Source organism: Apis florea, unplaced genomic scaffold (genome assembly GCF_048593485.1).
Source record: "Apis florea isolate Af1SG1 unplaced genomic scaffold, ASM4859348v1 contig_2897_pilon, whole genome shotgun sequence".
In the NCBI taxonomy this organism is placed as follows: Eukaryota; Metazoa; Arthropoda; class Insecta; order Hymenoptera; family Apidae; genus Apis; species Apis florea.
In genome coordinates, this window is record NW_028256665.1 from 3,168,758 (window position 1) to 3,182,548 (window position 13,791).

General features: G+C 38.0%; 1 protein-coding gene across 6 annotated transcripts in view; it reads left to right on the forward strand.

Moving 5' to 3' along the window:
• Positions 1–13,791, forward strand: part of SERCA (ATPase sarcoplasmic/endoplasmic reticulum Ca2+ transporting SERCA) — a 41,745-nt gene that overhangs the window by 17,892 nt on the left and 10,062 nt on the right. For all 6 annotated transcript variants that reach the window (XM_086907747.1, XM_086907743.1, XM_086907744.1 and 3 more), the window contains 6 exons: positions 6,715–6,732; positions 9,980–10,062; positions 11,319–11,705; positions 11,804–12,291; positions 12,372–13,377; positions 13,520–13,740. In XM_086907747.1, coding sequence (XP_086763873.1) covers positions 6,715–6,732; positions 9,980–10,062; positions 11,319–11,705; positions 11,804–12,291; positions 12,372–13,377; positions 13,520–13,740 — 2,203 coding nt within the window. The remainder of the gene's footprint in view (positions 1–6,714; positions 6,733–9,979; positions 10,063–11,318; positions 11,706–11,803; positions 12,292–12,371; positions 13,378–13,519; positions 13,741–13,791) is intronic.

The window sequence follows — 13,791 nt, forward strand, 5'->3', positions numbered from 1 at the left end:
AATTAAATTCATAAATTAATTTCTTGGAATGGAAAAGGCTCAGTTACATTTGATAAAATTTTGGATTAATTTTAATGATTTATTGCGTGAAATTTTTTATTTAATAGAATACAGTAATTTTTTTTTTTTTTTTTTTTTAATAATGGAAAGTAAATATGAATAGTGTCTAATTTCATTGAGAACATAGAAAAAATACAATGTTCTCATTGGAATGGGATCCTGGCACGCGAATAATTGATTGTTCCAACTTTGTTATAACGACACGATTGTTCTTAGAACGAGCAATTATTCTTCACATTTATTTATGAACGCACCTTTTGCTGTTGCGTAATAGATCAGCCGAGATTTATTGAAACTTGGTTAGAATTGATGATTGTTTTTACGTGTAAAATTAATCCCTTCCTTTTCTTATGTTTACCTTCTTCCATAAGTATCAAGGTACCTCTGCTTTCTTGTGATAATTGATCCAAAATCCCCCCCTAAAAAAAAAAAATTATATTAAAATATATAATTATAAAATCTCAACAAATTTATTAAAACAACATTAAACTGGAGAAAGCGCCATAATTCTGATACGAATAAAAATTCAAAAATCGAACGATCAAGTTTTCTACAAAAACTCGTTTAATTCATTTTCTCATATTCGATTTCATATTCGATAATTCAAATTCGACGATTCGATCCAAATTACATATAAATTCGTCACTAAACTTCACTACAGTGATACAAATTACGAATTGAAAATCGATATAGAATCGTGTTCGCATTTGTCTGCGCGCAAGATGGTGATTAAATTAAATTGCTCATCGTCATTAGTTCTCCATGGATTTCCCTACGTATCAAAGATACGTGCCTTGCTATTTACGTGTATTTTCGTACGTTTTATTATCGTTGTTCACACGGAAATTGGCTTTGGAAAAATGCAGGCAGATGCTCTCCTTTCCACGATGCATGCCTAGAACCGATGTTTTCTCTCTTTTGAAACGTTGATAAATCGTAACACGTGGAGGCATAACGTTGTTCCACGCACACACCAGAAATAAATGGTCTCTCTCTCTCTCTCTCTCTCTTTCTCCCCCTTCCCCCATACGTGTATATGGCGTGGAATATAACCTAGACTCTTGAGAAACTTGTCGTTTTTGCGAAATTATCGAATGATTGGACGAATGTGATGGGTGATGGAAGAAGAATCATAGAAATTTGAATAGATGGATCAAGGTTATTTGTTAATGTCAAAAATTTTACATATTCACTTAGCCTTTTAATAATTTTTAATAATGAAATTGTATATTTGAAGGATGTATATTAAATTCTTTTTTTTTTATATATATATATAAAAATAAAATTATATAAAAAATATTGAATTTTATTTCAACCAAAAATGTGGCATCTTCTAGGTGTCTTTTTCTCGATTGTGCAATCTTGTTGATTAAATTGGTGATAGATAAATGGATTATCTGATTACTACTGTAGATTTGACAGATTAGGTGGATTAAGTTTGATAAATTTTTCGACCTTTCCCGAAGATAAGATTTTTGCGTTACATAATTGATAATTAATTTCGCGAAACTTTATAAGTTATTGTTGAAATCTTATCGTTTCTCGTCTTCACACTCCGTAAATGTGCAATAATTACGTTAAAGTATATCCAATTAACATTTCGCTTAGGAGGGGAACGAGCACGCGAATCGATGACCTTCATTGTGCAACGTATAAACGCGCTTTCACGTGGAAACGTGTCGTTATAACGGGTGTTTCCTATTCGATGTATAAAATCTCGTGATTTCTCGATAAAACAATGGACAAAAGCGTGAAAAGAAAATTTTAATATCGACAAGGTATAATATAAAAAAAAAAAAATATATAATAATTTAGCGTGTATCGTTGTATCACCACCGTTGGGTGATTAAGAATTTCGTCGCATTATTAAGTAAAAATAAAACGCTTTAACACTGGAATGGAATAAGTAAGAGAAGTAATCGTGTGTGAAACGGTGATTTGAAAAATTTAAAAAAATTTTCCCGATTTTTCGCGTATCGACGCGTCTCAATGAATCCAGCCACCCAGGCTGGATCTAATTATAACGCTATAAATCACGATTATGCAGCGAATGCGCGTTAATAAATAACAATACATCGCAAGGCTGTGTTTTTACTACGCAAATAGACGACCACCTCGACGCACTTGCCAAAACTTACGTAATCTTTTATCAGATACTTGCATTCGCTGGCATTCCGTAACCTAGATTTCAAAAATACACAATCAGATCTGAGAGGCGGGCAGAGGAAGCACGTGAAATGTTCGGTCGGTATTTATATCCACCGAGCCGAGTATCGTTATATTTTCGAAATTTCGAAGTCGGTAGGAAAGTTCCCACGAATTTTAATTCGCGAAGTTGCTATCAGGATTCTTCTTGATGGAAAAAAAAAAAAACACGATCATTCTGTGATACGATATATATATATATGAATGATAGATGTAATATCAAATTTCGAAATAAAGACCCACTTAAAACAAAGTGGAGGAGAAATCTCGAGTCAAAGTATTCGAACGAAATATAATTTTTTGAGATATATTTTCATCCTTGAGCGTTTCAAGATTTGGTATGTTAAAGAAATAGAAGAAATAAATTTTTGAAAATAAAAGGAAAAAAGAAGGATGTGTAATTCGCGTCGAGGATATCCTTCAACGTCGTCTATCCTCACCATTTACTGTACAGTAGGATTGCTGAAAGTCTAAAGATGAGACTGATAACTAGGTAAAGCAAATAACCTTGCTGCTCTCTGTTTCATTCAATTTGTAATCCATTTTGTACGTAGAATAAATTAATATTATTTCTTATTCGAGAGAACATCGATGTTTTTAAAACATAATTTAAACATTGCTCCATAATCGAGAAGAACTTTTTTTTTTCAAAGTCGTTTAAAAATCACTATTCAGTGGTTCTCAATCCAGTGAGTCAGGAGAGTCAAACAAAAATTCAGGATTATTTGAAAAATTGGGAAACAATGTAAAATTAAAAACAATCTAAAAACTGTCGATATCATATTTTGTCACATTTGTCATCGTGATGATACAGTGAATTCCACCGATACTTTTGCCAGTCAGCTTTCTGTGGCCCTGGTATTGGCATCGTGTGACACCAGCTCAGCCTCGCGCGATTAATCTGTGACGCTCCAACAATCGAAAGACTTTTTTTTTATTTTATATATATATATATATTGATACTTTTCTATCAATTTTACGAAATATTTTGTGTCACGTTTGACAGAGAGATGTGAACTTTTTTCACAACGTAAATTATTTTAAATTATGAGAAGAAGAAAAGTGTCGATTTCTCACTCGACTTTTATTTTTATTAAACTCACGTTTATTTCTCAAACTCAATCACAGTTATCTCGAATATACCGTACCTATTAAACATCGATGAACTGGTTCTCGCAAATGGAAGGCCTCGATGAACTTTCGAGGTAAACACGATTGCAATTTATGTTAGGGGAAGGCTATCGCGCGTCTCGAGGGTAACGTCGAAACACCCTCGAGTCTGGACGAAACTGGTTCGTCACAAATGAAAGAACACCCCTATTCAATGGGGTCGGCTCACCCGTGTAACGACGAGACTTCAAAAGAACAAACATATGGCGTCATAGAGCGAAGTAGCCTATGGTATATTCGCTATATCATTATCGATATATCGTTACTTTTTACACCAAATACCAGAAGGAATGCAAAATTTGGAATAAAATTTGTTGAACCGCATAAACGCATTTCTTCGTCGTTTCGAATAAAATTTAGGATTAATCAGGATTTGCGTTTATAGATAGATAGAATATTGCATTGCGGTCCATAGACCCTCGTCAATTGACCGCAAGGCGTAATTCGCACGCGCGAAAACCGCTAAACGTTCGAATAATCCAATATCGGATGCCAATCGTCGGGACGGCCGCGATGAAATTAACACGTGCCTGGAAAATTCTAGAATTCTTCGCTCTTAGAGATACGCGGTTTGAGAAAATATAGACAGGGACAAAGTTAGTAGCGATAAATAGGAAAAATTCTGAATGTTTTTCGTTTGATTTGTGAACAGTTATGTTTAAATATAATACGAGGATGTATGCTCGAATTGCAACGATACATTGCATTTTCGCAACTACAGTTCGATCCGTTTTAATTGGAAGAACTTGTTAACGCGTCAACGAATATCAATTGACGTGATTGTGAAAATGCACGCAATTGTATGCATTTAGCGAAGCGTTGTTCAATATGATTAATACGATCAAATATTATAAATATCGGTCGATCTTGGTGGTCTTGGTGGAAATCAATTGCTGGGAATTCCACCCCCCATCGAATCTGTTATCCATAGAATGCAAGGAACCCCGATTCCTTTTGGCTGCACGCCACTTCCTCGTACGAAAATTCCCAACATCCACGTTTCACTTCCCTCCTTTCGCCCTTCCAACGTGAAAAATACCCCTCTCCAATTATTCTCAACGAATTTCTTTCTAATCCCTCTCTCCGAATCTGAAGGTCGATCACAATTAATTCTTCGGAAAATTAAAAATCATACGTTTACACAGAAAATTCTTCTCTACCACTATTCTCTCCATTAACGTACCCTTTCTGTCTTTTCCATATTTGAATCACGTTATTTTCTAATATACATGTGCAGTGTATAAAGGAAACGTTAATTTATACGATTTATACAGGAAAAAGAGTATATTCCATGCGGAGAAATCCATGGTTGGACGAATTAATCGAGATTCACGGATGATACGCGGACTCGTTCCACTTGGAAGACTGGCGGTATATCTCGATGAGCAACGTTTGCACAAACGGTGTACGAATTTTGTGCAATCGGTGTCTCTATCGATACATTAGATCTATTAGCATCACGAGTATCGAATTCTGCGACGGCGATACCGCGGATGCTTCAAACGGGTAGTTATTTTAAGTATCGATACCGAGAAATCATTAGCTGTTGTGCTAGGGATTAATAGCGGGCGATCGAGGTTGAATGATCTAAATAAAAGTTGTATATATGTATGTATGCGATCAATTTTCTTTGTTGAAGAATTTGTTTTTTAATTTTTTTGAATAGGCTTTCTGTGATAAATTATATAATTGTCTCGTTATTGGCAGTGACAGTTGACACGGATCTTGGAGTATTCGATACGAAATCGTAAATTGTAAATGTAATTATTATTGATTTTCTTTCGATCAAGTGAAAAGTGTCGTAATAGCGTAGAAAATATATTAAATAATTCTTTTTTTTATTCTTGTTGATAAAGATACGTGTGACATAAGAATTAATATTAATATATTTTGTAAATAAATAGCTCAAGGAGGGGGAGGAATTAATTGTTCGTAATAAACGAATTTCGTAAATAGTTTCAGGATAAAAATAGACGTAAAGAATATAAGGTTATTTCTTGCGAAAAAGTAATACGAAATTTACATAACCCGCTTCGCAGTTCGAGCGCTTTCAAAGTTTTCCCAAAGTTTAAAATTGAAAGTATCTGAAATATCCGACGAAACAATTTTTTTTCTTCTCGCAGAAAATGAGGGTTCATCCCCTATCGTTGGATTTCTCGGAGAACTCAGCCGAAAAACAATTGAATCCCCCGGATTCGACAGAAATTGTAAGGCGGAATCGGCTTTGTCTTCGATCCACTTCTCAAAACTCGTTTCTCTTCACCAGTTTTTTTTTCGTTTCATTTAACTTTAACCTTCTAAATCGAAGGAAAAAAGAAACGCGAATAAAATTCTTCTGAAAGAATTTACTTTTCAAAAAATAAAATAAAATACACGTCTTCTTCTTCCACGAAAACAATCTAAAAATAATCAAAAATTTTTCTTTAAAAAGGAAAATAAAAGGTCATCTAGATCATTATATCCTTAATACAACAATCCTTAATTTAATTTTCTATCGAGGAAAAAGTGATCCAAATATATAACGTATAACATTAACATTCCACAAATTAAAATCGAGTTTTCTACGAAAACTCAGAACATCCTTTTCACTTTATGTGTCCAATCAATCGACACATCAATGGCGCCTTCAAATTCGACTCGTGTTCAACAGGGGCGTCAACATCTCGCCCCCGTACGGGTTTTTCTTCGTTGAAAAAAATCCCCACAGTTTTGCCATATTATTCTTCTCTTTTTATTTTTATTTTGTTTTATTTTTTTTTTTCTACCCTCCCGAGATTTTTATCGGTTGTCACGGAGATACGTGTCGATGGGCCGTCACCGTGTAAGGGCGTTTATTATCGACCAGGAAAACGTTGTTTGCGATGCAGTAAGCGAGCGATGCTTCAGGAATTCGAAGTAGGCCAGCTTAAAGAAGATGCTGCGAGCCGATGCAGCTTAAGCCAGATTGCATGCAACAACTGTTTTTTGTCTTTCGTTAAGTCTCCAAGAGTTGTCCCCGAATTTTCTTTCTCTTTCTCTCTCTTATATTTACTGGATGAGATTGTAATTATTTCGATAGAATTATAATTGATTACAATCTGAATATCTGAATATCCTTCATTGTGAAATTTATTTTGATTTATTATTGTGTTTGTACAATGTATTATATGTTTGGTTAGAAAATATATGAAATATTCAATGGATATATTTTTGATTATCAATTGTAATATAATTATTACGTGAAATCGATCGTGTTGTTTAACGTTATTATTCATTCCTGTTTTATCTTGTCTGTTTCAGAATTGCCGGCCGAGGAGGGTAAGTTATTTTCAACGAAAAATTTCTCCCCTCTATGACGATCGACACGGTAAGCTGTTCTATTAACAAATTGGCATTGATTTTGTCTCGAGTGTCTTGGGATAATCTCTCGTTTATCCGGATATTTTGTCGATCGAATATTTTGTGATAGAAGCAGATTCTGGATTGAAATAACTGGAAAAAATATTGCAAAGACACATTATATATTAATAACGTTATCTTTTATAATCAACTCGTTCTTCGTCCTCCCCTCGGATACGTTTAAATTAAAGAAAGCAAATTAAATTTCTTTCTAACTTCTCTTCCAAGAAAAAATTCTATTGTAATTCTATCTTTATCTTAAGGCACTCCATCAACCAACCATGTTCGCATTGATGACTCACTTTAGACGTTACTACTGACATTTAAAAGAAGGGGGGGGAAACGTCATGGTTCGTGCAATGCCAGTTCTTTGGCAGTTGTAAGTTCTCCCAAAGGTTTCGGATCACGCGAAATTGAGGCTTCTTTGCACATATTTGCCGCTTGACTTTACATATCTTTCGATTCCTTAGAAATTAGCTCTATAAATATATTGTTTCGAATTTAGAAAAGACGAGGTCCGAAATAGAAATTAAAATTTCAAACGGTACGATGAAGCCTTACGAGAAAGTATTAAATATCAGATCATCCTGTCTGTGATGTATTTACGCATTCTACTATTGAGCTACCATCGTAAAAGGTTTCTAAAATGTATATATATATATATATATATTTCTCCTCTTCTAACGTAAGTAACAACGAACGTAACAAAAAGGAGAATCAAATGGTTTAAAGCTGGCAAAGGATATGAGATCCATTTACGTTTCTCCAGAAATAAGCGCAAGATCTCAACTTTCTTAAGCGAAAGACGCTCCCCAATCTTGACAATTTTTTCATTTCCACGTATCTGAATTAAAAACTTTTTCCAACCAATGGATCCCCTCCGAATTTATCAACCTCGTTATCGTCGCACTCCTATCCTCGTTATCATCGCCTCTGATCGAGAAAATGACAAATGGTGTGACATGGATTCCGTACAAAGGAAAGGAGCCGCCTTGGAAAATGAAGCAAATTCATTTCGATCAGCACTTAGGCTGCACGCGTCGACTCGGGAGAAGGCATGCGCGACTCGATGGTTATCAAAGCACGTATCAAAGCCCCCTGGTCCGCATTACCGTGTACGCACGATTGTGGGATGGAAGGGAGAGAAAGAGAGGGAGAGTGAACGTGTCGGTCGCCATTTAATTCACCGATAATTGCGAGTTAATATTACGCTCGATTGGTCGGCGAGCCATAAGGTATATCCTTCGTTAAGGTCGACCTTGGCTTTCCAGTCTTAAGAATGGGGTGATTGCCAAGGGTACTTTGGATTACCTTCGAATCTCGATGGCTTGAAGGAGACTTGAGGTGTTAGCAGATTCTTAGTCGAGTTTGAATTGGAATATGGAATTAGAATTATTTTATTTGTGATATTTGTAAAGAATCAGTTTAAATAATTGAAAATTAAAAAGATTGGTATTGGTTAGCTATTGAAATATTGAACGAATTAGTTGGATTTAATTTTTGAGATTTAAGAAGGGATTTAAGAATTATGGACATTGAAACGAATGACTGAGAGTTTCTTAATACTTGTTTGAAAATTAGTTTGAATTAGAAAATTTTGTTAAGATGATTGAACACTATGTTTCTTCATACATGAGATATTAAACCAAATCGAGGTCGACTTTAATTCCGAAAACATCCAATGATCACATTATTATATATTTTTATACCAATCGTGGCTAAATAACATCTAACGATATACAAATTTGTTCGCGAAACGAATCGCTCGTAAATCGATTTAACTCGAAGAAATTATTCCGAAACTTGGTGGCCCGAAACGATTCGGTCTCTCTCTTTCTTCCAACTTCGAAATTGGAATTCTCCAAACTCCCTCATTTCGAGAACTGAATTACCGGATAATGGCTGGCTTTCGAGCGAACTCTTCGAAGTCTCGAGTTCGTTTTCGACGAGCGAAGAAAGGTGCCGATACTCCTCGTTATTTTTTCGTTTCACGCACTTCCGTTATCGCTAATTTCCTCTCCAAAGATTCATCCTTGACGTCGAGCCAACCAGCCAATCGTGGTTGCATTAATTACACCTATTTCTACAGAATGTAACCGCATCGATCTCTTGATTTTGCTTTCGGTTTCTCTCTCTTTCTTTCGTGATCTTTATCGTTGCTCGTTCCGATATCGAGCGTCATTGATCGACTAACAATATCCGTGTTGCGTAGACAAATACGGTGATGAAACTGACGCTTGCACAAGAGACGACGAAAGAGACGACTGATGACATATTGCCGTCGCGAAATCGTGTTGCGTCGTGTCACCTTGATTACCACTTCACACGCAAACTTTTCAATTCGTCGTTTCAACGATATCCTTGTCACTGTATTTTTTCCACCCCCTTTCCTTCTTCTTATGAAAGTAATTAAAATTATTTTATAAATTACCAAAATCGCATTAGAAATTTTTCCAATTTTTCTTCCAACCGAAAGAGCGCCATATTTAAAACACTAAATCGAAACATTGAAAACGAAGCGAGCATAATAATAGGCAACGTAAAGTGAATTGTGCACGGAGCAGGTAAATTGATAAAAAAGAGAGAGAGAGAAAGAAAAATTAGAGGATGTTATAACAAAATTAGAGCGAACGTTAATGTGGCCCCTGATGGAAGAGGGATGGAGGAAGATGGTCGAAAGCGCGGGAGACAGGGATGACGAGGCAGAAACGCGTTCCTATAATTGGCCGGCAATCGGATTTTCACTCGTCTCTGCTCGTAGATTACAATTAATGAAATCGTCGACCGTAGAGAGCACGTTGGAGCGACGTGACGTCAATTGCATGTTGGCAAAAGGCACTTGCCATCAAGGACGGGGTCTGCTCCCGATTATTCTTCGTTCCGCCATCTTTTTTTTTTTTTCCACCATCTTTCTGCTCCCCATTTTCCTTCGTTCTCGTCTCTCTTTCTTTTTGCACACTCGACTGGGGGAATCGTGGAGTCAACAGGTTGTATAATGTCTTTATCCTCGATCGGAATGGCACTTCTTCTCGTTTCGCTGTTTTATCATTCGAAGGAATAATGCCAATTTGTTGCCACTTATCAGAACGATCGTCTAAAAATTGTTTCAAAAAAAAAAAATAATAATAAATAAAAATTTAATACATTTCTGCTTGCTAAATTTCAGGAAAGTCCATATGGCAACTCGTCCTGGAGCAATTCGACGACCTTCTAGTTAAGATTCTTCTATTAGCCGCTATTATTTCTTTTGTACGTATATATTTATCAATTATATTATCGCAGATCGTACAATGATTAAAACCGTGCCCATTGACGCTTGAATGTAATTAATTTCCACCGATGCGGTGTATCGAAAAATCTCCTTTCATTTCTCATCGGTTCGATTGAAATTAACGAAATTCATTTATAATTTTTTTTCGAATACGATTTGAACACCGATCTAAAGTATTTCACGTCGATAATGATGATGATGGTAGAATAAAAATCGAAATAGAAAGGTGTTGTGAATCGCCGTTTGGAAAACGTTGAACCTTGCCATTTATCGAGAATAAATGATCGAATGCAACAACCGGCTATTGTTTATTTTTAGATTATGACGTGGAACGGCGATAATTAATAAAATCGAAGCCGTGCATTATGCTCCTCGCGAGCTGCTAAGTAATTATTAGTTAGCTTCGAAGTTGTATGTACTATGTTTACATTAAGGAGGAGGGGGAGAGGGGGTTCAAGGCTCACTTATTATAAATACATCTGGTTTCAAAGGTGAAAAAATAGAGCTTATCGATCTGTCACCGAGCTGTATGAACCCTACCCCTTACGCACGTGTAGAAATTTTTCGTGATCAATGTTGGAAATTGTGTATGGTGGTAAAAGTTCGAAAGATTTAGGATTAAAGGGATTAAAACGGAGGATAACTTTTAAATTTGAGTATCTTTGTTATTTATCTTTTTATTTTTTTATTATAAACAGAGATAAATGATAAATGTCAACGACCTGTTCTTCTGTACAGGAATGTATATATCGCACCTTTTTGCTTCTTTTCTTTAACATATTTCTTATTCTCATTGTTCAACAAGACGATCTCCGTTTATGAAAGTTTTCAAGTTTACAATACTTTTGAATCATCTTATACACATCGTATAACGCGTATTCTATAATTTCATAACTTCGTGCTCTTTTTGATCTATTCCATTGGTCGATGTATTTATGGATACGTGTCGCCGTAATTTTTTTTTTCTTCCTTTTCTTTTTTTATTACCTATATTACGCGTTGCAAAAATTACAGTACCCTCCAAGGGTATCGATTGCGTATCTTTTTAAGGCGAACTTTTTTATTGGACCGATATAAAATTTTATCGCGGTGCATTAAAATGGTAAAAATAAATCGACAACAACATTCGTCGGCCGCGATGATTATTATTATTATTATTATTATTATTATTATTCCTCCACGAATAAATATACGATAAAATCGAATGTAATTGGACTATGTAATTCCCCATTAGGTATTAGCTTTATTTGAAGAGCACGAGGATGCGTTCACGGCCTTCGTCGAGCCCTTCGTTATTTTGCTCATCCTGATCGCCAACGCCGTGGTCGGTGTGTGGCAAGAACGGAACGCCGAGTCCGCGATCGAGGCGTTGAAGGAGTACGAGCCCGAGATGGGCAAAGTGTTGCGCATGGACAAGTCCGGTGTCCAGAGGATTCGTGCCAAGGAGATCGTGCCCGGCGACGTGGTCGAAGTGTCCGTCGGTGACAAGATCCCTGCCGATATCCGTCTAACCAAGATCTTCTCGACCACCCTCAGGATCGACCAGTCTATCCTGACCGGCGAATCGGTCTCGGTTATCAAGCACACGGATCCCGTGCCTGACCCTCGTGCCGTCAATCAGGTTAATAATATCACTTCTTTTCGAGAACAATTTTCTAGGAAACAATCTTTTTCAAGGATGAGGAAAGTATGTAACGTTATTGTTTCGCAAACACACAGGACAAGAAGAACATCTTGTTCTCCGGCACGAACGTAGCCGCGGGCAAAGCTCGCGGTGTGGTGATTGGGACGGGGTTGAACACAGCGATTGGTAAGATTCGTACCGAGATGTCCGAGACCGAGGAGATCAAGACGCCCCTTCAGCAAAAGCTGGACGAGTTTGGTGAACAATTGTCGAAGGTTATATCCGTAATCTGCGTGGCTGTCTGGGCCATCAATATTGGACACTTCAACGATCCCGCCCACGGTGGATCATGGATCAAGGGCGCCATCTACTATTTCAAGATCGCCGTCGCTCTTGCCGTAGCCGCCATTCCCGAAGGTTTGCCGGCCGTGATCACCACGTGTTTGGCTTTGGGCACGCGTCGTATGGCGAAGAAGAACGCAATCGTGCGATCCTTGCCATCCGTCGAGACCCTTGGCTGTACGTCTGTCATCTGCTCGGACAAGACTGGTACATTGACTACCAATCAGATGTCTGTTAGCCGGTGAGTTGAATGATAGATATCTTGGATTGAGATCATCCCTCCTTGCTTCGCATGTTAATCTTAGTGAACGATTGTTACAGAATGTTCATCTTCGACAAGATCGAGGGGAACGACAGCAGCTTCCACGAGTTCGAGATCACGGGCTCGACTTACGAACCGGTCGGTGAAATATTTTTGAGAGGCAAGAAGATTCGTGGCCAAGACTACGAGACGCTCCACGAGATCGGCACGATCTGTATCATGTGTAACGATTCCGCCATCGATTTCAACGAGTTCAAACAGGCGTTCGAGAAAGTCGGCGAGGCAACGGAGACCGCGCTCATCGTTCTCGCGGAGAAAATCAATCCTTACGGTGTCTCGAAGGGCGGGTTGGACAGGCGTAACGCTGCCATCGCTGTGAGGCAAGACATAGAGACGAAATGGAAGAAGGAATTCACCTTGGAATTCTCTCGCGATCGTAAATCAATGTCTTCTTACTGTTCACCCTTGAAACCGACGAAATTGGGCACTGGGCCGAAACTGTTTGTCAAAGGCGCCCCAGAAGGTGTGTTGGACAGGTGCACGCACGCCCGTGTCGGATCTAACAAGGTCCCTCTCACGTCCACTCTGAAGAACCGTATCTTGGATCTGACTCGCCAATACGGCACTGGCCGAGACACCCTGCGCTGCCTAGCCCTTGCCACTGCTGACCACCCGATGAAACCCGACGATATGGATCTTGACGATTCCACGAAATTCTACACGTACGAGAAGGATCTCACCTTCATCGGTGTCGTCGGTATGCTCGATCCGCCCCGCAAGGAGGTATTCGACTCCATTGCCAGGTGTCGTGCCGCTGGTATCCGTGTAATCGTCATTACTGGAGACAACAAGGCCACCGCGGAAGCTATCTGCAGACGTATCGGTGTGTTTGGTGAAAACGAGGACACGACCGGCAAGTCGTATTCTGGGCGTGAGTTCGACGATCTTCCACCGTCGGAACAGAAAGCCGCCTGCGCCAGGGCTCGTCTATTCTCCCGCGTTGAACCTGCTCACAAGTCTAAGATCGTTGAGTTCCTGCAGAGCATGAACGAAATCTCGGCTATGGTAAGTTATTTAGAAGAAGAAAAGGGAAAAGTGTGGACGAGTACTTTATGATAAATTTTATAAGTAAATTGAATCTGATCTCTTTAATTTTGATTTTTCTCTTTCTCTCTCTCTCTCTCTCTCTCTCTCTCTCGTATATTAGACTGGTGATGGTGTAAATGACGCACCCGCCTTGAAAAAAGCCGAGATTGGTATTGCTATGGGTTCTGGAACCGCTGTTGCGAAATCCGCATCTGAGATGGTATTGGCCGACGACAACTTCTCTTCCATTGTCGCGGCTGTTGAGGAAGGTCGTGCGATCTATAACAATATGAAACAGTTCATTCGTTATCTGATTTCTTCCAATATTGGTGAAGTCGTAAGGTCCGTATATAAAGAGTTACTTATCTATTATGTATATATATATTAAACGAT